Source organism: Sceloporus undulatus, chromosome 1, assembly GCF_019175285.1.
Source record: "Sceloporus undulatus isolate JIND9_A2432 ecotype Alabama chromosome 1, SceUnd_v1.1, whole genome shotgun sequence".
In the NCBI taxonomy this organism is placed as follows: domain Eukaryota; kingdom Metazoa; phylum Chordata; class Lepidosauria; order Squamata; family Phrynosomatidae; genus Sceloporus; species Sceloporus undulatus.
Genome location: NC_056522.1, coordinates 221,197,491 through 221,223,853, shown reverse-complemented (window position 1 = coordinate 221,223,853; position 26,363 = coordinate 221,197,491). Strand labels below are relative to the sequence as shown.

Below are 26,363 nucleotides of genomic sequence, written 5' to 3'. Positions count from 1 at the left end.
AAGAAGGTAGATTCCCAAATTCTATCTAATGCCTATTCATGTATGCAGCAAGTGCTGGCATCCTGGTTTAAAGCCACACTATGGCCCGGTACAGACAGGCATGTTGCGGCGATATTAGGGCTTGATAAGGCTGGGCGTCCAGATACGCCCAGCCCTAGTGACGTCACAGGTGCGTGTGCCCGTACAGATGCTGCAAAAAAGGAGCCGGCTAGAGCAGCTCCTTTTTTAGTGCGCATCTGTGAAGCAGCATGAAGCTGCTGCACAGCTGCGCAGCAAAGAGGAGCAGCTTTTCGCCACCTGTGTGTACCAGACCTATGCTACCTTAGGCCCCATTCACACTTGCATTTTTATGCTGGGTAGATCTGGGCAGATTCGTTGATGCAATACCGAATCTGACCAGAATAGAAGTTAACACTATGTTTACCTTGATCGAATCTCTCTGGTGCAATTTAATCCTGCCTACTTCACACTAACCAAAGTACCAATTAAAATGGAGCCTCCTTATTGATTGCATTCAATCATTTTGGGGGGTTTTATTTTTGTTCTGTCAATCAAATGATGTGCATCTATGTCACACTGTTTGGGCAATGGGGAGGATGGGGAGGGCAAGCCTCTCTGAGGACCTCTTGCCAATTTATACTCATGCATCTGTGGAATGGGATGGGTATGTTCCACCCCTCTACCCTCACTCTGCCCATTTATGCCTCCCTTCAAGATGCCACAAATGGGATCAGGGGCTAGTTCACACTGGCAGCACCCTGATAAAACTCGTTTGACAACTTGACATTGAAAAACCCACAATGAGGAGGATTTGCCCCAGGTCCACCCCTATTTGGGTGTGCAAAACCCAGCATCAGTGTGAACTACCCACTTTTAAACTGCTTTGCAAACCAGTTTATAACGTACTATGAATGGCCCCAAAGTTTGTTACCACAAATGACAAAAAGGTGAATAATTTGTGCATCTGCTTTCCTCAGAGCTTAGAATACTGACATTTGTGGACTAAAGTTCCCCATATCTCTCAGCCTGCATGGTCACTGGACATGTTGGCTGGAGGATGCAAGCTGTAGAACAAAAAGTATTTTTTTTCTGTTTTCAAAAATTATTCCAAAGTTTTCTACAATAACAAAAAGTAAAAACAAAACTGAAGACCAAACAGAAGACAATCAATATGACAAGAAATATAAAAAGTACATCTTCCAAAGTCACCCCAAGTAGTTATGCTACTTAGCAGTTGGTAAATAAATATTTCCATAGGTCATTGGGTGAAACAGCTAATAATAATAATAATAATATTTATTTGTATACCGCCCTCTGGCAAACCAATCCGGGCGGTTAACAACAGTAAAATATAAAATATGACAATTAAAAACACTTTATCCCTCCCCCCCTTAAGACAGTATTAAATAGTATAACATATTAAAAATACAATATCAAGGATAAAAACAGCAATTAAAACTAAAAACCCTGATATCCCTCTGTTGATCCTCAACCATCTCTAAGATGGGGCCACGGGAGGAATGAGGGAATCAGGGAACCTGGGAACCTGGGCCGGGATGGTTAAACAGCTGGATGATAATGACCATGATTATAGTTAGTATAACTAATAAATGAGACACCAAAAGTAACTTTTTAAAGCTCTGGTTTTCCTTAGTTCTCAGCAAAAATAAAAATAAAAAATGAGGCAGTTCTCAGTGCTAAAGGAAGTATACTGTTACCCACATCACTTAGAATTTCCTGAGCTCTTCTAGCCATGATGACATCGTGTTCCTCAGGTGAACAGTTCCACTGGTGCAAGTAGGTCCGGTATTCAAGGTCGCTGAGGATATACTGGCATTTCTTGGCCAGCACATGATTTATCATGTCACTTGGGATATGAATGTGTGCCTTGGTGTCCTCATAATTCTTCCTGTAGGCCAGCTAGAAATCAGGACATACAAAATATTACTTGAAACATATATTATTTTCCGTGTTAATCAGCTTTGCAGATTGATTGGTTAATTCTGCTTTTCTCCCAATGTGAAACTAAAGGGGGCTATAATATATAGCTAAAAATAATTATCATAACAAAAAAGAGTTCTGATCATCATGACCCAAGTAAGAAACCTATCCAATGAAGTAAGAAACCTATCCAATGAAATAAGAAAGAAGACAAACTCCTTACCGCACTCCTTATTTTTTGGAAAGCAAGAGAATGGACAACACTTGGGAAATCATTTATGTGTGTTCCAGCCAGATAATGGCCCTTCTGCTTCTCATACACATCTTTATATTTCAGCTGCAAAGTGTAAGCATGGAATATATTAGAGATGGAAAACAGTGGTTTCCCCACAAAAACTGAGGCACAATAGAGAACAGTTAAAAGAGGATTCACACTAACCTGACTATTAATATAATCAGCGTGTTTGGCTCCAACAATAGGGATGTAATCTGGAGGCAGAGTATACCCAATGGCCTTGCCTTGTTCCCATGACTCCTTGTACACAAACTAAGAGACAAAATGTTTGACATAAATAAACTGCATATTTTTCAATAAATGCTGCCATTCACAAAAATAGGGGGAGGGATGTTAGGAAACAAAAGCCTTAAAGCACGATTCTTATAACTCAGTGTATTTTTGTAACTTTTCTTTAGTCCCATTCTATATGATGAAATGCTTTTCAACATTCATTTAATTTTTCCTCACAAAATCCACAGGAATCTTAACAAGATGCCTTAAACTGAGAAATATTATTTAACCATCAACCAAAGCACTTTCTATCCCCCCTTTCCTAACTTTCTGGCTAAAGATAATGGGTGTTGTAGTACAACAGATTTGATGACCACTAGGCTGGAGAAGGCTGCTGAACACAAAGAAGCAACAACTCTCTAGCATCTCTAGCAATTTCCCTCCTCCCATTTGTACATAGAGAACCTTTGGTCCTTCAAATATTTTGGACTTCAGTCTCAAGAAAACCCAAACAATATGGCAAACTATCATAAATTCTTCTGGAAGATCAAAGATTGAGAATCAACAACTGAGAATCATTAACCTATGTACAGTACAGTTTATTCATGACAACCAAATATAGGTTTTAGTCATCAAATTACAAAAATAATTAAAAACCTTTAAAACTTCCACAGTCAATTAGCTCTATAACATATAAAGCAATATGTTTACACTAAAATTACAAAAATATGTCATATAAAAACACATCACAATTTTCCATGCTCCATTCAAATTAAAATAAACTGTTTACTGCAGATTCCCATGCAGGCCTTTATCCTCAAAGTCTAATCTACGTTTAGCTGCTTTCACAGCAAATCTGACAGTGTTGAACGTAACAGACCTAGGCCCAGTACAGACCACCGATTTGCGGCGGCCTGGGGCCAATTTTAGGGTTCCGGGGCACGCAGCATCCATACGCTCCAGAACCCTAACACATATGGGTGGCGCCATCTTTACATGGTGCTGTCTATATGGCGCATGCGTGTATGACGCAAGGGTTCCAGAGGCTTTGGAAGACTTATGGAGCAAGGGCTTCAGGAGCCACAGAAGTGGGAAATAAATGTTGCATGTGGGCCAGGAGCCATACTTTTCTCACCCTTTGTCTATTGATGCAGTTCAAAATGTAGGGGAAAGAGAAATTACAATAGATGCATGAATATAAGTTGCACAATGACTTGATAGCTAATAACACAAAGAGAATTGGATTTCTGTAATTAGACATTCAAAGAAAAAATTGCCAGATACTTACATCACTACAGAGCTTAGCCATTTCTCTAGAATGACTCAGGGCTGGAGTGTCATCTGAGCCAATGTAGTGACCTTTTTCAAGATTAAAGGTTTCTTTGTATTTCAGCTAGAGAAAAACGTGAAATGCAGTGTTAATAACCTATATAGAGAAACATCATTTAGGGTCTGTACATACCGGCCTGAAAAGCCAGCCTGGAGGCAGAGTCAAGGCGTCACGTCCAGATGATGCATACCCTGAGTCTGCCCCAAGGTGCCATGATGCTGCATGCCACTCCACATGGTGTGCAGTTTTATGACACTCCAGATGACGCAGTGCCGAAGGAGCAGCATATAGCCATGCCGCTGCGATTGGGGCCAGATTGGGGCCGTGGCATGAGGTTGCCGTGGCCCCAATCCAGCCAGGAAAGGAACGGTGTACTGCTGCCCCTTCAGGGTGGTCTATCAAGCCCCTTAGTTAACAATCCTATTTTAAAACCTACTTACATCACTCTGATTGATTGAGTTTGCCTTGGCCAAAACAACATCTGGAGGGTCTTCAACAGGGGTGAAATTGGCAAAATTATTAATGGCTTCTTTTGTGTAGAGTCTCTGTAGGGAGATATGATAAGATAATGATCATAAATACCACTTATGGGAGATTAATATGGGATGTGTGTTGGGGATCTGTGCAAAACATTCATTTACCTTGTTTATCAAGTCTTGAGCCTTCTTTACTTTACAATGCTCCACTGAATCTAGAGGAATCCAACCACAGCCACGGATCCATTCCAGATCAGATTTATATAAATTCTGTAAAAAAAAATTCAAAAAGATGAAGAGGATTATTTAATTCGTCTAGACAGAAAGACACAGCTGAAGTTTTCCTTTTCAAATTCTTTATCTCATAAATCAACAAACACTTAATTCATTAATCTTGTTTTCTTGAATTAATCTTGGGTGACATAATTATATGCTCTAATCACTTACATCACTTTGAAGATCATATGCTTTCTTTGCCTGGATGCAATCATTTTGATCAGGATGACATGTCCATTCATGAAGGTAATGACGATATGGAATTTCACTGACAACGTGCTGGCAGTCTTTTGCTGCAATAACCGACAGTATATCTGGAGGAATGTGAATTTTGGACTTGGTTTTGTTATAGGCCTGTTTGTATAATCTGTCATTCTGGATCTTGCCTGCATGCTCAAACCACACCAATTTTGGGTCCTCTCTCATATTATTGACTCCAACATAGTGACCTCTTTGATTGATATAGTCTGCCTTGTATTTCATCTGAAAAGGGAAAACACAGATACTTGAAATATTGGCATTTCTTTTTACTCCTTGGAATATTCCTCCTAAGGTTTGTTATGTAATGGTCATTGTTTTACTTGGTGGTCCTCATGCTCACAGAATATTGAGCAAACTACAGCAGGGAAAAATCACATACTTAAAAACAAAGTGTGCTATTGAAATGGGAGGTTGAACTCCATTCTTGGCACAGGAGCTAATAACAATGGAATGTTATGAGGACTAACCTCTTGAAAGTGTCTGAAACCTGTGTAATTTAAATAGTGAAAGCTTTTTACCTCACTTTGGACATCACTTGAGTGTTTGGCATGACGAATAGGCACGCTGTCATGAGGCAAAAGATAACCAGTAGCTTTTTCTTTCTCCCAGTTCTCCTTGTACAGATTCTGGAAAAAAATAATTACAGTTGAGAAAGTTAGCCCTGGTCTGAACCATTGCAATTGTCAATATTTCCATTAAAAAGGAAATAGGTAGACAGTCAAGATAATTAATGCTTAAGGACTGCTTCTGTAATTTGGTTATGTAGCTAAAATAAGCTTACTGACAAACAAGAGGGAGGTTTCATCATGCTCACTGAAATACCAAAGTATGCAGAAGCCAAAATAAAATCTTCAGGGAAGAAAAGACTAAGGACAAGAAAAACTAAATAGGATAATGTTGTCATGAATATACCCAATTGCTACAGAATACTGAGTCTGGTGCTGGATAATAGGTATAGTGTATCCTGAAGTGGCTTACAAGACATTGATGTGTTGTAGATTTAAACCTGATTTGCCTTCTTTAGGTTTAATGAAACAGTACTATTGACATGATATTATGACTCCTTCCAGGTTCCAAAACTATGCTCTCTGCTGTTTCTGGGAGAAAAGTACATACATGATTAAGAATCCTGGCTGCTTCTCTAGCTGCTTCCAGTTGGGGTGTCTCTGTCAATGTATATTTTGTCTTGATGTTATTCCATTCCTGGTGGTACTTAATCTGAAAAAGAAAAACACCAAGTCTAAATGTATTGTAGACTGACAAATGATACTAGAATCAAACAATAAAACACAGTATACATTTTCAAACACTGATCACCATGAATGAGTGGTTTAGTTCTTGGGGAATGCAAAAGTATGATGAAACGGTAACATAAAATATAGATTGAACTGCAGAAAAAATGTGAAACATATACTGAACCATTCAAGGTTAAACTAGATAATACTTTAAAGATATATCTTGTGGCTATGCCCTGTGAACAGACAATAGTGTGGGATAACAGTAGTGTGGGACTTCCGGGGGTGGGTGGGAGGGCGGGGTGGGACTTCTGGCACTGAGACTTCTAGTGCCATTTCCGGGGTGGGGAAAGCATACAGGAGCAGCTCCCGTGGCCCCCAAGACCACTTGTGTGGCCCCAAAGAGTGCCTGAGTGGCCCCGAGTGGCACCTGCGGGGGCCCTGAGGAGCACTTGCACAGCTCCGAAGAGCTCCCGCAGGGGTCCAAGCAGCACCCACGGGGGGGGGCAGGGAGCCAACTGGGTGTCACCCGCCTCTGGGGTGTCATCTAGTGTGGTCCACACGCACACCCACCCACACATCCCCAGTGATGCTATTGCTCCCTAGGGATAATGTTCCCTAGGGAGTATTATTAATAACACACTGTCTTCAAAAGTGGAGACAGTCTAGGGCCTTTGCAATTAGTAGCCAAGAGCCTCCATGAAAGAACATGACAAAATCATCCTTCGTATCACCTTACTTTTTTTTCTATAACATATTAATATGGTTATTTGAAAAGATATTACAAAGGAATCAGAAATGAAAGACTTCTGTCCAGTTATGAAAGGGAACAACATTGTGCAGCAATAAACTAGGGCTGTCTATATAAGGAGTTTGGAACACCCCTGCTGGCCTCTGTAGCCCTTAAACCCTGCAAGGTATTCTGCTTATATTAATCCTTTACATAACAACTTGGCTGACAGAAATCAGTATTAATCCAATATTTGAGGCAACATCTATCAAGAGACCAAGAAATTGCCAGCTGGCAAGCCTAGCATTGGTGGATAAGGTATACATTTGATAGGGAAACTGCAATGATGCACTCTCTTTGTTGATAGTCAAGTGCCCATTTCTAGCCCATATACTGTACCAGTACAGGGGGCACACTATAAATTGGTGAAAAATTGCAAGCAGAAGGAACTTCTGATTGTGATTTTCTGGTTCTTTGGGAGGTTTGCAGATGTAGGGGATGGACTGATGATTTCCCATGCATAGGCATATCCAAGAGCATCAGGTAACTATTTGGGAGGTGAAAAGTGCCCCAAATTGGATTCTGCAGGGGTTTTTTTTGGAGGGGGGGTTCTGAACCTAGCTTAGGGACTGGAAATAAGGTACCAGATGCAGTCACACAATTCCCACTTCTGTTAAGGGTGAGCCACAGTTATACCTGTTCAAAATAATTCGGGTGACCAAGCTGCAATACGGTGTTCTAAATGCGGAGAAGCTATTTCTTATCTTGCTTTCATCAAGAGATACTGATACCACAGCTCTTCTATGTAAGAAAAATCTTCAGAACTTTTATACAAGAAAATTATTACAGTGACTAGGAGAGACTGATATTACAATAATCATATTTTTCTTCTGCCTTTGTTAATAACACTACTTACTCATTGTCCTTACGTTGTGTTTGATCCAGAGTCATTTATCGATAGTACATTAAGTCTTTCTTTCCCTGTACCAAGTTGTTTTATTTTAAAATTAATGTCTACTTACATCGCTTAATATTTCCCCGCCTTGTTTGGCTGTGATGTAGTCAACCCTGTCAGCTACTGGGGTAAAAGGCTGGCTGTCAACTTTTGTACGATACTGTCTCTGTAAATAAAAAGAGAAAATCAGGTTGCAGAATTTATTATACTAGTAATGTTCATATTGAGAGCGGAGGTGGGTCAGATCAGGGGTTGGAGACTCTTTTTTCAGGGGCTGAAGTCTCTTATCCTCACCCATCCACTTTTCTCATTTTTTCTCTTCTGTCCAGAATCTACTGAGCTATGCTTAGAAACAGCGGTTTAGTAAATAGCTACATCAAGGATAAGGTATAGCAACTGCAAATACCTCACAGAAATACTTCTGAATTTTGAAACAAAAATATATGCATGGGGGATCCTTTAATTATTACCTCACTCAGAATGTCCTGAGCATGTTTGACGTGGTTCACTGTGATAGAGTCATTTGGCATCCAGCCAATTCCACGTAGCCATTCCAGGTCAGATTTATAAACAGCCTATAAAGACAGAAAGAGTATGAATAGCCATTCACTATATGTTTTTCAGCGTTTAGATACCAACTTTGACAATTAAAAGTAAAACAGGGGTTCTTTTCTTCCATTCTACACTAGGTGTTACATTGTGGTAAATGGACAAGAAAAAACACTCAGCAACATACAGGACTGATAGTACTACCTATTTATTTATCCTATTCTATTTTAATTAAATAATATTTCTCTACCAACATCATACCATCAACTAATTCATTCTGTCTCTCTCTTACACACACTCACTCACTCACACATACACACACTCACATACACAGGGCAATATTTATGACCAGATGATTATGTCTAGTAATATCCATATGCATCGAAGGAAACCTCCTATTTACTATCCAAAGTAAATTTAATTTTTTTTTGCATGGATATGTATACAGTATTGGGCTTGAGTTTCAACGGGGAGGTCTTTTTCAAAAAATTAGTCCAGCTACTGTTCAAGAAATACTGAATCCATAATGATTTTCTACATTGTATATAGCTAACTTGGTTAATGCAACATTCTCGTTGTTGTGTGCTTTCAAATCATTTCCACATTTCCCTAAGGTGCACCGCACCTATCATGGGTTATTATTATTTTTTTGGGCAGGTTTCTTCAGAGGGAGCTTGCCATTGCCATCCTCTGAGGCTGAATGTGATTTGATCAAGGTGATCCAGTGCATTTATACGCCCAAGCTGGGATCCTTACAAAAGCTTTTTTTTTAAATGAAAGACCCATAATAATTAGAAGTAAAATACTCAGTTTAAATTAATGTAAAATCAACAGTAAAATTGATCAAATACCGTGAGAGATTAAAGAGACTAGTAAACTAAAAGCATTAATGATAGATATATTGTGAATTAAGATTCAACTCACATCACTCTGTAGCTCATAGGCTTTCTTGGCTTGGATTACATCATTCTGGTCAGGAAGGCATGTCCACTGATGCAAGTAGTGGCGGTAATCGATATCACTAACCAGCTTCTGGCAGTTCTTGGCCAACAAGATGGACAGCATGTCCACTGGACTGTTGAATTTGGTCTTGAATTTCTCAAAATATTTCTTGTACTCCCTTTCACTTTGCATTTTGGCTACTTGCATAGCCAATACCAGCTTGGGATCATCGTGGAGGTTCCGGAACCCAACATGGTGACCAAGTTGCTTTCGATACCCTTCTTTGTATTTGTACTAAAAGCATTAGAAAGAAATACAGAATAAGGATTTTGATCTGAAACATTCCAAATTATAGCAAGGTCTGCAAGAGATGGTTCTGTATTTTTTTAACTAACTCTGGGGCAGTACAGACCACCACAAAACAGCGGTGTGAATTCACCCGTTTTAACTCCAGAGAGACGGCACAGCCCCCAAACCATGTGCTGTCCCTCCAGAGTAAAAAGAACCTGGTGTTTCCTGATTCTTTTTGCGGCACCAGAGTGATGTAGCGAGTGCGCTACTGGCGCACTCATGACATAAGCGATGCACAGAGATGTGTGGTTGCTGTGCGTCGCTTATGTCAAAATGATGGCACCTGTATGGATGGGACACCACCATTACTCTGCCACCACACTGTGCTAGGGTTAGGGACCATGCGTTTGGTGTGCGGTCCCTAACCCTAGTATTGGTGCCAGCACAGTGCATTCAGCCCGTCTGTTCTGGACCTCTGTAAAATAAAATATTATTAAATTAAGAGTACATTTCTATGCCCATTTACTTGTAAGAAAGTTCCTCAAAACTCCAACTTGCTTTACTTCCATATTATGTCATTGAATCTTATGGTTATTGACAATTTTGCTGAACATTTGTTTTTTAAAAAGCTGTTGTATGATGCTATTGTATCAAAACTGAGAATTAAAAACACCATGTGCATGTGTGTGTTAAAATATCTATTTTATTTATAAAAAGTAAAAAAGTTTCTTTAGAAGCCTTCACAATAATAAATTAAGAAAAAAGTGAGTGCTTCCAATCATCAACCCATGCCCATGATTTAAGTCCAAGGCCAAGACCTGTTCAATATTTGCATAGCATATATAGCCACTGACTCAGCTGCCCTGATGGCACTGTTTCACAAGGCTCTGAACCTTAAGTCAGCAATTTCCACTGCTCAAACACTTATATTTGGGGACACCAGTACATAAAAACACAGGGATCAGTTTTAAATACACACACTCAGAAAAGTTGGTTGTGCAACCTTCTACAAGTGGTAGAACTACTTGTACAAATATGTTTGAGACAGCAGCCTTCTGTGGGGACTGAGAAAGTGAAGTCATTGCACAATGACACAATAGGATTCTGCACCAAAATGTGAAAGGGGGGGGATGAGCTTGGCAAATCTGACACTTGATTTAGTGCAAATTTAAAATTTGAAGGCAACACCTTGCTTTGTATGTTAATTCCATGGGTAGTATCTTGTGGGTGCCTCTCTACTGGGAGGTAACGTTCATCAACAGAATGGAATGGGGAATGTTTTAGTGATCCAGAGGTCACTCATCCCTCTGGAGCAGATGGAAAAGGAGGAAGGAGAAATTATTCAGTCTCACTTCTCCCTATTCCACTGGCAGAGGCAGAAAGGTACTAGCGGATATCAGAAGGGCACCAGTTGTTTAAACTTAAAATGCTTGGTTCAGATTTTAGTGTTTAAATTTGATATTTTGATGTATTTATTTGCATCAGTTCACAAAGCAGGAATTCTAAAGTTTTGACCAGTAATAACTAGCCCTTTCTTTAAATTGTTCACCTGTATATTATTGAGTTCAGTGATATTTACTTCAAGGTAAGTGTGTTCAGAATTGTGATATTACACAACCTTAGTGAACAGTGGGACCTACAATTTTGCTTCAGAAAATCTCTGAGGGTTAGTTAACAGAAAATTTGGGACACGTATAAAGCCTAAAGAGGTGTGAGGAAACTGCTGTGCTGGGCTCCTAGGATGTTCCCCATCCTGGGCTTCAAGCCCTCAGAACTCCCTTCAGCCCTCAGCTCCTCCAAATCCCCCATACCACCCTTTGTTCTGGCTAAGAGAAGGAGTGAATTGCCTCTCCTGGACATCTCCAAGAGCAGCACTTGGCCTTTATAACTTGCAGGCCTCCCCGTGCCAAATAAGTAGTAGTAGTAGTATCAAAATCAGAAGTAGACCAGGAGCTTTATGATAAAGTATTTTCTATTTTCTATGTTTTAATTCCAGTTAGTCCAATGCAAGAACTAGAGATGATTTTAAAAATACCAAATACTGCAAAAAATCCATTTGGAGGCTTACATCACTGGCAATTTCTCTTGAGGCTTTGGCTGTCTTGATTGGGACTGCATCAGCTCTGTAATCAATATATTTCTTGATGTCATCCCAGGCTTCTCTGTAAAGTTTCTGAAAACGAAAGAAAACAAACACTGTCAGTTCACTTCCTTACATCTGAAAGCTGTCTGTCATTCATCTTGCCTTCTTGCTTCCATTTCAGATGAGCTCATTGTTACTCTGGCATGTTGCTCCTTGTGACATGCCAAGCCTTGCCAAGATGTGCAATGTGGGTATCAACCAGAAACTGGAGAAGTTAACTTTTTTTGGACTAAAACACATAGAATTTGTCCAAGCTTTGGAACTGGCTAAAATGAATATTTTACTTACTGCTTATGCTAGGAAGGACAGACTCATAGAGTTGGAGGGGAGCTATCTAATCCAACCCTGCAAATCTAGGAAGCTACCGATAAAGCATCCATGAGAGCCAGGTATCTGACTTCTTTTAGAAACCTCCAATGAAGAAGGGTGTCATCTTCTGCAAAACATGCTTACGATGGCTTGCAGAGATGACTGATACAGTGCCAAGTCACAAACTATGAAGGAATATGTACAGTTGTCCCTCCACATTCACGGATTCTTTATCCACAGATCCAACCATCCACGGCTTGAAAATATTCTCAAAAATCTCAATTACAAAAAGCAAACTTTGCTTTTGCCATTTTATATCAGGGGCACCATTTTAGTATGCCATTGTATATAATGGGACTTGAGAGCATCCATGGATTTTGGTATCCACAGGGGATCCTGGAACCAAATTCCGGTGGATACCAAGGGCCCACTGTATTATAAAGTTACTCAAAATATTACAATGACAAAGGAGCAGTGTATCTTATGATGGCTGGAATAGCAGATGAAAGTTTCCATCAAACCCCACCACCTGCTGAATGTTGATGGTGCAGATTCTCTACACCCAAAAAGCATGAAAACATCATGCAATTAATTATGTAATAACTGCTACTGCTTTGGGGTCATGCTACTGTAGGGAGGGAACTGGCAATTTTCAATCTGAAAGCATACGGCTAAAGAAATATATGTACAATCATTTATGCATCTACACATAGTTTTGAAGATTGATTTTCATGTAGTAAGCTCATAACTCTAAAGCATCCTTAACTTGTTTAGGGTAAACAACGATGAAGTGATGTAATCTAATAAGCACTATAGAGATATACTTACATGACTCACGTTGACAGCATTAGCCCTAGACAGCATGATTTCAGGTGTGTCTGGCATCACATGGATCATAGTTTTATCTTTATCCCAAGCTTCTCTGTATTTAGCCTGCAAGAAATACAAAAATAACCTGGTGATTCTTTTGTACTTGTGGAAACATTTTTGCTTTCACTTGAGACATCAATACCTTTTGATGCAGAACAAATAGAAACTTAATGTTATAAACAATTGGAAATCTTTTAAAGTATTATTTAGCCCACTTAAACAGTTTCATGTCACTGGAATAAGTTCACTTACGAGGCTGAGTTGCTCGGAATTAAGTTTGGCAAGAACAATCTCCGGTGTGTCAACAATGTTGGTGAATTTCAGACGATCAGCAGGGGTGCGATACACATTATCACTCAATATGTCTTGGGCAAATTTTACCCTCTTCACTATTGGAGACTCATGTGGTATCCATCCAACACCCCGGAGCCATTCCATATCTGACTTGTACACAGCCTGTGAAAGAAAATGTCAGAAAAGGAGAATAAGGAACTTCAATTCTTATTAAACTAATATTAGTTTTGACCTTCTTGAAGTAATGGGACTTCAAGACGGTCACAGCTAATATATCTCAATTATTTCTGTGGATTATTTCATGGTTAAAAACTAGATGATGGATTAATCATCAAGCAAGACTAGGATGCAAACAGTGAGGCCCTTTTGTCATTTCTGGTCTACAAGCCCCTCCTGCATTTTTATGAATAAGATTTTAAGGTGTGTTTTTTTTTTTAAATTTCAAATTACCCCATCTATAATCTAGGAGGCAAGAGGGGAAATTCTGTCATGTGTTGTTAAAGGCCTTGAGTAGGGAAGCTATTTTCAAAACTGGAGGAAGTGACTTCCTACTTTGTAAAAAGGCTTCTCCTGAGCCTAAAACAGCCCAGGGCACAGAATAACATGATGAAATAGTCTATACTCCGGCTAAATCTAGATTAATTACCTATTGGACTGAGACTTTTTAGAAAAGCTATGTTTGTCACATCACTCTCTTGTCTCTTCTAGAAATTAGACAATTTTTACAGTGTCAGATCATAGTATTCCAAAAGTGCTGCCCTAAATACTCACAATCAAATTCTATTAATATTCTTTGGTAGGACAATGATAATTCATGAAAGAACTGCATATGCATTGAAGGAACTTGACAAGAGTAGATTGTCTAGTGCTATCTATCACTACATTTATTTTGTCATCTATTGCAACATCAATGTACATACTGTGATCTTACAAAAAGCTGATATACTTACATCACTCTGTAGGTCATAGGCTTTCCTTGCCTGGATCACATCATTTTGGTCTGGCAGACAAGACCACTGGTGCAAGCGATGACGATATTCAACATCACTTACTAAAGACTGGCATTGCTTAGCTGCTTGGATGGCCACCGCCTCAACTGGAATTGTGATCTTGGCTTTTGAATTGTTGTAAGCCTGCTTATACAGTCTGTCATTTTGCATCTTCAGTACTTTGGCAGCCCATGAAAGTTTGGGATCTGCCTTTACTGATGGACTTCCAATATAATGGCCTTTCTGTTTCTCGTGAGCTTCTTTGTACTTGTACTGGGCAGGGAAGGAGAAAAAACAATTAGAAACAATCCATTTAGAAAACTGAGCAGCAATCTTGGTGCTTTAATTTAGGAAAATACATCAAGTTTCCTAAATCTTTATGTTACAGAATGTTCAACTAATGGTTGCAATGGATCTGGGCTGAAGAACATGAGATGTTCTTGAAACTGTTGGACGCCATTTCAGATTAGCATCAGCCAGCCTGGCATGGTAAGGTATCATGGGCTATGTAGTACAACAATACAAGGAGGGCTATATGGTTTCCACCCTTGTGATGGACAACATTTTCAAACAAACAACTAATATATCTAGTTACAAACTCCAAAGTGAGAATTACTTTTGAATGACATGTACCAATTTGAGTAATTGTTAATTGCTATAATATGTTATTCCAAAATTACAATCCAGATAACAGCAATCCTATTCAGTTTTTCCTGGGAGTAACCACCACTGAACATGGTAAGACTTACCCTCAAGTAAATGTGCATAGGATTACTTTCAGATAGCCTTTTGGACACATCATACATTTAGCAATAATTTATTTGTTTTTGAAGCTATGCAAAAAGTTTTTGTGATATTTTCATATCTTAATATAAAACTTTAAAGCAATAGTTTTTTTTTTAAGTAAACTGTTCTGTTTTAAGGGGATAATAGAGGCAATAGATTTGATCAGTGAAAAGACCTTAGAGCATGAAAAGTCATCATTTATAGCACCATGTATATCCAGGCATGTCACAGCAATCTCTATGACATTTTGAAATGTCCTCCCTCCACAGATTCTGCATTCATGGATTCAACAATCCATGGTTTTGAAAATATTTTTTAAAAATTCCAAAAAGCAATCCTTGATTTTGCCATTTTATATAAGGGATACCATTTGACTATGCCATTGTATAGAATGGGACTTCAGCATCCATGGATTTTTGTATCCACAACAGTGTTGTCACTAAGGATGCATGGTGGTGCAGTCTGCACTGGGTGACACCCTAGGAAGTGGGGGGCACACCTGGCTCTGCTTCCCCACAGTGGCTATTTCCTCATGAGGAGGCTGCTGACACAGTGATGAGGGAGAAGGCCAAGCACACCTAGCCCCACTTCTCTGTGGCACCAGGGGTTTCCTCACAAGGAGGCCATTGCCACCACAAGGACAGAGAAGTCCAAGCATGCCTGGTTCCGCTTCCCCATTGTGGCAGTGGTTTTCTCATGAGGAGACCATTACTGTCGCAAGGAGGGGTAAAACCAAGCATGCCCAGCCCTGTTTCCCCACAGTCTCCTCATGAGGCTGCTGCCACTGTGAACAAGGAGAAAGGGTAAGCATGAACTTTTAATGGCATCCCCTCAGAAGCCTCACCCCCGCACCGTGTGACACTGAGAGGGTGGAATGCCACTGATCCACTGGGGTGTGCATGTCTTGGAACTGAACCCCAGCAGATACAAACGGCCCACTGTAATTGAAGATATTAAACTGTTTTCACTTGAATATAGTTTGAAAAAGCAAACTTACAATGTCATAAATGTAAAAACTATGGGATAATAGTGCTTAAAAACACAAATATTCAGTTCAGCATTTAAGATGAATAAATATGATTTTGTTCCTGGATTATCTGTCCACAAACTATGCTATACAGACCCACTACCTAATCAGATATATCATTCTGAGCAGAAATTCAAGTAACAATGATTGTACCTCACTGGCAATGTCTCTGGAAGCTTTAGCATGCTTGATAGAAATAGCATCAGCTCTGATGTCATAACCTTTCGCCTTGGCTTCATCCCAGGCTCCAGTATAATGTTTCTGCAATGAAAATGTACAATGCTCAATGAAGTCATAAAATATATAACGAAATGAGGTGTAGAGAATCTTCAATGCTATGCATGCTTACTGAGAGGTAAGTGTCATTGTCCTCAGCAGACCTTACTCCCAGGCAAGCATGACAGAACTGCAGCCTAAACAGTAAAAGTATAAATATTCTGGAATGAGCAATGAATGCACAAGCATTGTATATGTGTAGTTCTCTCATTTTTTCTCATACTGTCTAGAATTTATATGTGCTAGAAAAGAAATGAATTGGAAGAATACTCATATATTGTTTGGCATTAAGATAGAAATGAACTTGATTACAACTGGTAATATAATATAGTTTAACAGCTTCAGTTATGTATGTAAGAGTTCTATATAGTCTGGATTACAGTAATGCACTCTGGACAAAGTTCTCTTGGAGCTGATTGGAAAACTTCAGCTTGAGTCTTTGTTGAGGCTAGAAAGGCCAATTATTATGCCAGTTCTGTAACAACTGTCTGTCATAGCTGCTGATGCATTTCTGGCACTTTGCACAGAGATTAAAGCAGTTTTGTTCCACACTATCTGAAACCCTGCCCACATCTTTATGTTAATGTCCCAGATCCTATTCTCTGGCCTGCCATCCATACGGTTGTTGGGCATGAGAGATGGCCTATGGAACTCCCTTCCAGCAGACAAGCTTTTTTATTTCTTTGCTTTTTAACTGAAAGTGTTTTGTTCTGTATGCTGCTGTTAATTTTGGTTGACTTTAAATGCTTCTCTTCTGCATTATATAAATTAAATGTGAAAACTTCACAATTTGTGCCAACAAACCTCACTTAAAGCTTTAAGATTGGGTTTTCCTTATTCAAAATTCCAAAATAAGAAATACTCCAAAGACTAAAAGAAATTTCATGGGTGGCTGAGACAGTGATACCTGTGCACAGACTCACATACATGAAACATATGCATACCACATACATAACTGCTTTAAGAACAGTTTTTAAAGAACTTGCTACATGTTTGTCAATTTTTTTTCTTGAAAAAAATAATTCTCTCGTAATAATAAAGTCACCAGAAAGTTTCACTGTTGTTATCTAAGTAACCTTGTTTGTAGGATCACGCTCACTGTGTGTCCATTTTAAAAGCACAATGGAACAGTGTACCCCTGACATGCATAGTGTTAATGTTTTTTTTTACTTACATTGCTTATAGTGAGCGCATTGACCTTTGCCTGCAGCATTCCAGGGGTATCTGCAGGAAGATGGAACTGAGTCTTATCTTTATCCCAGGCTTCACGATATAGATTCTATGGGGGGAAATAATATTGATTTATTCTATCACTACCACAACCATTTCTATAATCTCCAAAGACATTGGTAGTGGTCACCCCAAAAAAATAACTTTTTAAAGCTCTGGATTATAATGAATATCACAGTGCCTCTATTCTATAACAGAAAGGTAGTTATTTACCTCACTGATTTGTTGGGCATTGATCTTAGCCAAGACAACAGGTGGTGGATCAGCAATACTGGTAAATTTCAGTGCATCCGGTGGCTGCTTATACAATCTGTCATTCAGTATCTCTTGAGCTTTCTTCACTTTGAGCACTTCCACAGAACCTTCTGGCATCCAGCCAACACCACGCAGCCATTCCAGGTCTGATTTGTACACATTCTACAAAAGAACCCATGAAAATATTAACAATATGTTGGAATACCTTTTCTCCAACTTGTTGCTGCCTCTCTGCTCATTGGTATTGTATTACAATACATAACCATTCATCATCCTTGGCTGGAATTCCATATGGTTATTGACAAAATGCATTCCATAACAGTTGTGAGCATATTTCACAATGGACTTTTTAAAATTTCCTATTGTAATAGTATATCATAGAATGGCAACAGAACTGACCTAGGACAAATCCTAGTTCTGACAATCTAGTCAGGGAAGAAAATGCTCACTATCCAACATCTGGAAAGCCACTCTGGCAAAATGGCTGCAGTATGGTATAGTGGTTAAACTGGATGTGTTAAGCTTGAATTGAAGGATCCCAGTTCTAGTCACCACTGAGCCACAGAATTCATTGCATGACCAAGGACACTCAAATACTGTCAAATATAAGAAAATTACCTCACAGAGGTAGTGTGATCAAAAAAGTAGGAGAGGGGAGCCATATACGGCACCTTGACTTCACTGTAGGAAACACAGGACATAAATATAAAAAATGAATAAGTATAAAAGTGCATGTGGTTTTTATTGAAGACCTTGAGCTCAGTAGCTTCCTGTCTGTGTGTAGCTGGTTCTGTGCAGCTGCTATCAAGGCAAGATTCAATATTTAAAATACAGCCAGAAGTATATTTTTAACTGAACTGATTAATGATGGCTGCAGTTGCAGGTGTCCGATCATTGTAGAACCAACACTATAAATTCACCTAATGCCCATCCATAAATGCCAACCCAGCCCCCTCAAAAAACCTAATGATTTATGTATTATGAATTAAGATTCAACTCACATCACTCTGTAGCTCATAGGCTTTCTTGGCTTGGATTACATCATTCTGGTCAGGAAGGCATGTCCACTGATGCAAGTAGTGGCGGTAATCGATATCACTAACCAGCTTCTGGCAGTTCTTGGCCAACAGGATGGACAGCATGTCCACTGGACTGTTGAACTTGGTCTTGAATTTCTCAAAATATTTCTTGTACTCCCTTTCACTTTGCATTTTGGCTACTTGCATAGCCAATACCAGCTTGGGGTCATCGTAAATGTCCCGGAACCCAACATGATGTCCAACTTGCTTACGGTAACCTTCTTTGTACTTATACTAATAACAAAAATATAAGAAAATTAGCAGCAGTTATTAAATATATTAGCTTATAATTTTAATTATAGTTCTATACTTTAGTAATTAGAATGTACACACATATTATTATTATTATTATTATTATTATTATTATTATTATTATTATGTAATTGTAAAACCTCTTCCATACTCAAAGGAGTCCAAATCTCTGTGGGAATACAGTAGGTTTGCTCAAATTAGCTCCATAAATATTGAGCACTGGACAAGTTAAATAGTCAAAAAGCTGGAAATACTCATTTCTTTTCTGAAGCCAGGTTAAAACTATTGACCAAAATATTAATCATCTGTTTAACATCAAAGAAATTTCTTGGAAGGAATACTGTATTATAAAACAATAGACAGTACCTCACTGGCAATATTTCTAGAAGCCTTGGCGTGTTGAATTTCAATGGCATCCACTCTCAAATCATGACCTTTCTTCTTAGCTTCTTCCCATCCTGATTGGTAATATTTCTGTGGAGGACAGGAAGAATTTATCCACATCAGTGCATTTCATTTTTATTTAATGGCATTGAATATTGGTTGCGTATATTCAGATCTTTATGTTTATGTTTTGATCCTCATTGCAAGTCCATATAATGGTGAGTTTAACTAATTATTAATACAGGAAAATATCACACTCTGGTTTTCTCAGTTCCCCTGATAAAACATTTTTTAATGAAAATTTAAAAGTCACCAGTTTGGTGTAGATGCAGTCACATTTAGTCATTTAATTTCTTACTTTGCTGACATTCAGAGCATTTGCCTTGGACAGAACCATCTCAGGAGTATCAGGAGGAAGAGTGAACTGTGTCTTTTCTTTATCCCAGACCTCACGATATAATGCCTAAAAGAGGGGAAAGCAAGAAGAGGAGGGGAAAGAACATCCAGTCATTCTTTCTGCTATAATATACAGTGTCAAAGCTATCACAGATTGAATGAGTAAAATACCCTTAAGAATCACAGGGGCCAATCCATTATGTCTTTATAAAAAAAATCAAGGTAGAGGATCATACACATATCTTTGCTACTACTACCACAATCAAATTTCTCCATAGTAAACGAATCAAACTTCTTTTTACATTAAACAGTGCCTGGTTTCTTTGACATCACAAAAGGCTGTGAAGAAACAACAAGCAAAGTTTTGTTCTTCACCACAATCTTCTTTGTTAATTGTTGCCATAGTGTTTCAGTTTTCCTACTATACACCTGTAACTGAGATGTAACCCTATGCAAGCTATTTGTGGCATAGTATTAAATAATTAATTGTGTTTCAGATGAAAAACTTTATATGCCCAGAGGACTCCCTCAGTTATCAAACTACAGATTATCAGAATGACTGTGGTTAATCCTTCATACAAATTAATGGGCTAATTCTCCATACAAACAAGGATTCTATTTACCTGAGAAGTGTCATATTTATGAGGGATTATATTTATGAGGGATTATATTATAGACACTTCTGTGTCTAAAAACTCACAACAGGTGCATCTGGACTGATTTAGAAGTCCCAGATTTTGTTTCCTTTCTTTCCGGTTTTATACTGGTTTAAAATAAAGCATTCTGGAGAGCTGGTATACTGAAAGTCGACAGAAAATATTCTGGTATAAACAAAATGTGTATGGATCTCCAAAATAAAATTGGAAAGAACAGGAATAAAATCTGGGATTTTCTGGTCCTTTTTAATCACTCTGGATGCACCCAATACTTACTTTTTCCACTCATAAAAGTAACTGCTGCAATCATCCAGGAACCTCAAACACTACCACCATGTAGTCTGACACAGAAAACACACACACACACACACACAGTGAGAGTACAGGAAAATATTCAAAATGCTCAAAACCTTTTTTATTATCATTGATTAGAAGAATAATCACTCAGTTTAAAGGTTACCTAACAAAGTTGCTCACTATGAAATCCAGAAAACAGAGATCTGGAGGAATCATTCAGGAGAGATCACTGTCACTATTAGTGGGGAAAAATTCTTCAATTTATTGATTTTGCTTTTGGTTGCCCAATAACTGGAGATCTCTTGACAGTATACAGTACAATCCAAGGATTTACATTTGCTCTTATATGAGATCATAAGAGACCTTAGAAACTGCTAATGGTAAGTTATTAAAAACAAGGCTGCAGAACTTTTGGGCTCACTTTTTCAATATCCCATGGTATTCAGGAGTATTTTCTATTTCTAGCTAACAAAAGGAAAAATATGAAAACTGTGAAGTCAAAGGGGATATATGAGATTTCCTTACCCCACTCTGAAGCAGAGCATTGGCCTTAGCCAAAACAATTTCAGGAGAGTCAACAATAGTGGTGAATTTAATAGAGTCTGGTCGTTGACGGTACATTCTGTCATTCAGGATCTCCTGTGCTTTCTTCACTTTTTGGACTTCCAAGGAACCTTCTGGGATCCAACCAATACCACGCAGCCATTCCATATCTGACTTGTACACATTCTGTGAAGAAGAAAAATTATACATTCCTTAAAATAAATCTGGTATTGGGTAAGGAAAGAGAGCTATTCATTTGAGCTAAAAATAATTTGGACTAATTTCCCCTTTTTGGGAAAGAGGTCTATATTCTATTTATCAAGCTCCTTTGCCTGAAAGAGTTTCTGTACTCATTTCAGTGGGAGACCTTCCCACCAAACTAAACAGGGAAGCTCACATACATAACCATTTCAATATACATGTAAGAACATCAATGGGCATGAAAGCAGATTAATAAATGCTTACCCTAGCTCTTTTTAGTAATCATGTGTTTTTTATCAAAGCCTTAATACTTTTTATCACTTTCTCCCATTTCATAGTCCCATATGTCCACTCTAACTCATGCTGAAGTTTAGAGACCAAGAGTTATTTAGCAAACCCACTATCAGCTCCAATATTCTAACTGTGGAATCATAATCATGTTGATCCAAGAACTCAATGTAGCCCATTCCCTAGTTAGTGTGCTTACAATCAGCATCTGAAATACTTGTTCAAGCACAACATGGTGAAGTTTAGTCATTTCTACCTACAGTTTCCATGCATTAACAAACTTCACTGAAATGTGTTCACTGATCTTTGTTACCCCCATAGTTTTACATTCTACTTTGCTCTGCCCCAGTAATGGAGGATACCTATACAGCTCTATAGTTTTTACAAGGTAGATCAGTTGGTATCTGAGGCTTGAAATACATCAGACTATTATTTTAATAAATAAACTGGGAATATAGCAGAATATCAGAACCTGTCTTATTCCAGGTCAGCCTATTTACAAATCTAGTCTAGTTTCATCTTCTTGGACAGACAGCAGTTCCTTAGAGCTTAAAACAGAGCAGTGGTGTTATGAGAGGGTGCAGGGGATGGGGTCCACACCAGGTGATACCTCAGAAAAGGAGTGACACCTGGTTGGGCCCTCCACCCACTGTGGGATGAGAAGGGGCAAACATTGCTGCCACTACGGCTCCCTTCTCAGGAGGAGGCTGCTACCATGACAAAAAAGAAGGCCAAAAGGCCACCACCATCCTGGCAGCCATCCCCCCCCTCCACCACAATGGGTGACACCAGATATGGTGATGGTTCTACATCACCCATTACCTAATAATTTTATCTAGAAATGCCAGAGACTAAACCTGGTAACATGTTCAAGGAAAGCATATGTTATGCTATGGTCCTTCCCCTGTGAACTCAAGACCTAAAGCCAAGCTAACACCAGTAGAGTCGTGATGTATTGTGGCACAGTTATGCCATATTCCAGTTATGTGCAAATGGTGACTGTACAACTCTGAAATGTAAAACAAAAACAAAATCCCACCACTCGGATGATGACATATTGGATGCCATTCATGCCAAAAATTCCAAAATGTTACAAATTCCTAGCATATCAAAAATTGTGTAAGCATAATGACACAAATGGATATGGGCCAGTGCATTTTACATTTGTTTCTACATACATCACTTTGTAGATCATACGCTTTCTTCGCCTGAATGACGTCATTCTGGTCTGGCAGGCAAGTCCATTCATGCAAGTAACGGCGATAATCCACATCACTGACCAACTTCTGACAATTCTTAGCCAACAAGATTGAGAGCATGTCAACAGGGCTATGGATCTTTGTTTTCCATTTCTCAAAGTCCTTCTTGTATTCTCTTTCACTCTGGATTTTGGCTACATGGGTAAACCACACCAATTTGGGGTCATCTTGAAGGCATTTGACCCCAACATAGTGTCCTCTCTGCTTCTCATATGCGTCTTTGTATTTATACTGTAAAAGAAGGAGGACGTGTTTTAGAGGTAGCCTATATATTGCAGAAAAGACTGTTATCTATGTTATTCCCTTTCAGCATTGCACACCAACATCTTTGGGACAATGAACAGTGTCCAAAGTATAGCTGTTCCTCCAGGCACCAACCAAGTGCCTCTCCCTCTCTTCATGGAAAACAAGAAATGTCTGCTATTTTGGTTCTGGGGACAATTCTGCCCTTGCCATAAATGGAAAATGGGTGAAATGTTCATTATTGCTCTGCAACTGAAATGGAGTCCTGGTGGCGCGGTGGCTAAATGCCTGTACTGCAGCCATTCACTCACAAACCACAAGATTGCAAGTTCAATACCAGCCAGTGGCTAATAGTCAACTCAGCCTTGCATCCAGCTTGTTGGGGTCAATTGGTTTACAGATTGTAAACCGTTTAGTTAGTGTTAAAGTGCACTGATAAGCAGTATAGAAATGTACTTGCTATTGCTATTCCTAACTGAGAGTCTTCTAAAACTATATTCTACTTTTCTGTATATTCAATGACAAAAATGCACGCAGGATAAGATTTTGCCCTTGAGCCTTTTAGAGGAAACTACTTTTAATTAGTTGTGGAAAAGACACAGTATAATACTGTACAGTGGAGCCTTACCTTATGCGGGGATCTGTTCCGGACCCCCCGCATAAGGCAAATACCACATAAACTCAAGCCCCATTCAACAGAATGGCGCTCATGCTCGCGGCAACGAGTGCGCCATTCAATAGATGGCAGCACAGCTTCCGCGTAAACCAGAAGTCGTGTATGGCATGCCCGCGTATGGAGCAGGCACACTATATTATACTTTTTTAACCAGTTTTAATTGAGAATTGTCCCTCCTGCCCCTCCCCCTTTTTTGGAAATGATGCATCTCAATGTATACTCTTGATTTGTAATGCCATTTTAATCGATATTGGGTGTTTTTTTTCCCAAACAATCAAAACTTCCTTCATGTATCTGGATGTTATGTATTCAAAGTTTGTCTAGATGAAATAGAATATTTTCATCTACTGCAAAAGTCAGAGATAGGAAATTATCATCAATAGATGGTTAGCCTAGTGGGCCTACCTCCTATTTCCAAAGAAAATATCTAATATAGAAGATTTCCATACCTGAAAGAATCGCTGGTAACTCGTCCCTGAAACATCCCTCAAACATGACTGAACGTGTGCTTCCTCAATCGTCATGGAATTGTTGCTCCCTCTAGTGTCCCTGAATCATCTCAAGGGGAGCGGATTTCCTCTGAACGCAAAGTGTCCATTCATAGGAAATCTGCTCCCCTTGAGACGATTCAGAGACACTAGAGGGAGTGACGATTCCATGACGACTGAGGAAGCACACCAGGTATTCAGACATGTGCGCTTCCTCTATGTTTGAGGGACATTTGAGGGACGAGTTACCAGTGATTCTGCCAGGTACAGAAATCTTCATATTGTGTTCATTTATTATTGTACAGTATCGTGGTAATGTTTGAAAGTTACAAAGATGGATATTGATATTTCTTTATAGAGCATGATAATAAACCAGGGGTGGGAACAGTATGGTTTGCAGGCTGCAGTCAGCCCCTCAAGGCATTTTTGTGGGTGCCCAGAGCTTCCAGAACCTGGGGGCAGCCACATTTTGCTACCCCTGGGTTCTTTAAACTCAGGAAATGCCTTTATTTTTTAAACCGGAAGTACAGTGGACCCTTGTTGTATATGCTGGGGTTTTGTTCCAAGATCCCCTGTGGATAATAAAATCCATGGATGCTCAAGTCCCATTAAATATAATGACACTGCAAAATGGTGTCTCATATAAAAATGGAAATCAAGGTTTGATATTTGAATTTTATACTTTTAAAAAAGATTTTCAAACCGTGGATGCTTGAATCTGTGTATAAAAAATCTGTGTATAAGAAGGGCCGACTGTAAAACAGAAGCAACTTCCAGTCACCACCTGTTTTGAAAAAAGGCCTCTCTTGGGCCTAAAGTAGCCAGGAGGTGGGGCGCTAACAACGTTTCAAAATTGACTCCACTGCCCCAGACAGTGTTGGGAGGCACTTGGGAGGAAACAATTTGGAGGGAGTGCAATCTCTCCCCCCCCCAGTTCTCCAAGAGTTCTACTTTGGCCTCCTAACCTCCCACATCTGCCTAATCTTGTGCTGTACTTACATCACTAGCTATATCCCTTGATGCTTTTGCACTTCGGATTGGAATGGCATCTGCTCTCAGGTCATAGCCTTTCTTCTTTGCTTCCTCCCATCCTTCAATGTACAGCCTCTATCGAGAAAACATACATGAAAGTAAATTGGCTTGCACAGAATTTAAACCAAACACTTTTCATATGGTGTATATTTGGTCATAAAAGCACAATTGTAAAGTTGTGAAAGATACTCTCAGTTAACAAAAGTTTAGATTTATTAGAACAACTACCCTTAAGAAATGCTCTTACATGGCTAATGTTGGCTGAATTTGCTTTTGCCAGCAAAATCTCTGGGGTATCCGGCATAACATGAATCGTTTTTTTGTCAGCATCCCAGGCTTCAGTGTATAATCGCTGTGGAGAGGAGGGGGAAAGATAGTGGTTGGATTTAAGAAAACATAATAAATGTGCACACTTAGTATACGGGTATAAAGAAAATTGATGCTATTGCTATAATATAATAAATAACAATGACTATATGAATATCATAAAGAAACCAAACTAAATATATTTACAAAGGACCTAGTGGCACAATGGTGTCACTACGGTTAGTGTCACCCGGTGCAGTAACTCATGGTGTCACCCCTCCCATTGACTTCTTCACATATCACACCAAACAAAATTCTTAGTAATATTTTTTGTAATAATGTTACTCATAAATCATAATTCCCATATATCACTGAATGTATTGGTAATAGTTGTGAGATAAACAATACTCAAAATGAAAGTTATTGCTTTAAATTACAATACCATATGCACAACCTAAAATGTATTTGCATGTACATAGTTTGATGCAGTTAAAGTGAAAACTTGGTAAGATGTGATGTTTTAAAAGGAAATTTAAAAATCATTTTAAAAATTAAAAAATAGAGTTGTTTTTTTTTAAATTAAAACCTGG

The 26,363-nt window shown here is 38.9% G+C and overlaps 1 protein-coding gene across 24 annotated transcripts in view; it reads right to left on the bottom strand.

Annotated features, from left to right (window-relative positions):
* NEB (nebulin) overlaps positions 1 to 26,363 on the bottom strand; it is a 215,393-nt gene that overhangs the window by 78,671 nt on the left and 110,359 nt on the right. For all 24 annotated transcript variants that reach the window (XM_042478209.1, XM_042478218.1, XM_042478235.1 and 21 more), the window contains 26 exons: positions 25,715 to 25,819; positions 25,435 to 25,542; positions 22,948 to 23,259; positions 21,263 to 21,466; positions 19,747 to 19,851; positions 19,371 to 19,478; positions 18,675 to 18,986; positions 17,632 to 17,835; positions 17,363 to 17,467; positions 16,066 to 16,173; positions 14,061 to 14,372; positions 13,069 to 13,272; positions 12,775 to 12,879; positions 11,563 to 11,667; positions 9,186 to 9,497; positions 8,183 to 8,287; positions 7,780 to 7,878; positions 5,909 to 6,010; positions 5,311 to 5,418; positions 4,703 to 5,014; positions 4,421 to 4,525; positions 4,220 to 4,324; positions 3,738 to 3,842; positions 2,381 to 2,488; positions 2,165 to 2,278; positions 1,723 to 1,920 (listed from right to left, as the gene is read on the bottom strand). In XM_042478209.1, the coding sequence (XP_042334143.1) occupies positions 1,723 to 1,920; positions 2,165 to 2,278; positions 2,381 to 2,488; positions 3,738 to 3,842; positions 4,220 to 4,324; positions 4,421 to 4,525; positions 4,703 to 5,014; positions 5,311 to 5,418; positions 5,909 to 6,010; positions 7,780 to 7,878; positions 8,183 to 8,287; positions 9,186 to 9,497; positions 11,563 to 11,667; positions 12,775 to 12,879; positions 13,069 to 13,272; positions 14,061 to 14,372; positions 16,066 to 16,173; positions 17,363 to 17,467; positions 17,632 to 17,835; positions 18,675 to 18,986; positions 19,371 to 19,478; positions 19,747 to 19,851; positions 21,263 to 21,466; positions 22,948 to 23,259; positions 25,435 to 25,542; positions 25,715 to 25,819 (4,170 nt within the window). The remainder of the gene's footprint in view (positions 1 to 1,722; positions 1,921 to 2,164; positions 2,279 to 2,380; positions 2,489 to 3,737; positions 3,843 to 4,219; positions 4,325 to 4,420; positions 4,526 to 4,702; positions 5,015 to 5,310; positions 5,419 to 5,908; positions 6,011 to 7,779; positions 7,879 to 8,182; positions 8,288 to 9,185; positions 9,498 to 11,562; positions 11,668 to 12,774; positions 12,880 to 13,068; positions 13,273 to 14,060; positions 14,373 to 16,065; positions 16,174 to 17,362; positions 17,468 to 17,631; positions 17,836 to 18,674; positions 18,987 to 19,370; positions 19,479 to 19,746; positions 19,852 to 21,262; positions 21,467 to 22,947; positions 23,260 to 25,434; positions 25,543 to 25,714; positions 25,820 to 26,363) is intronic.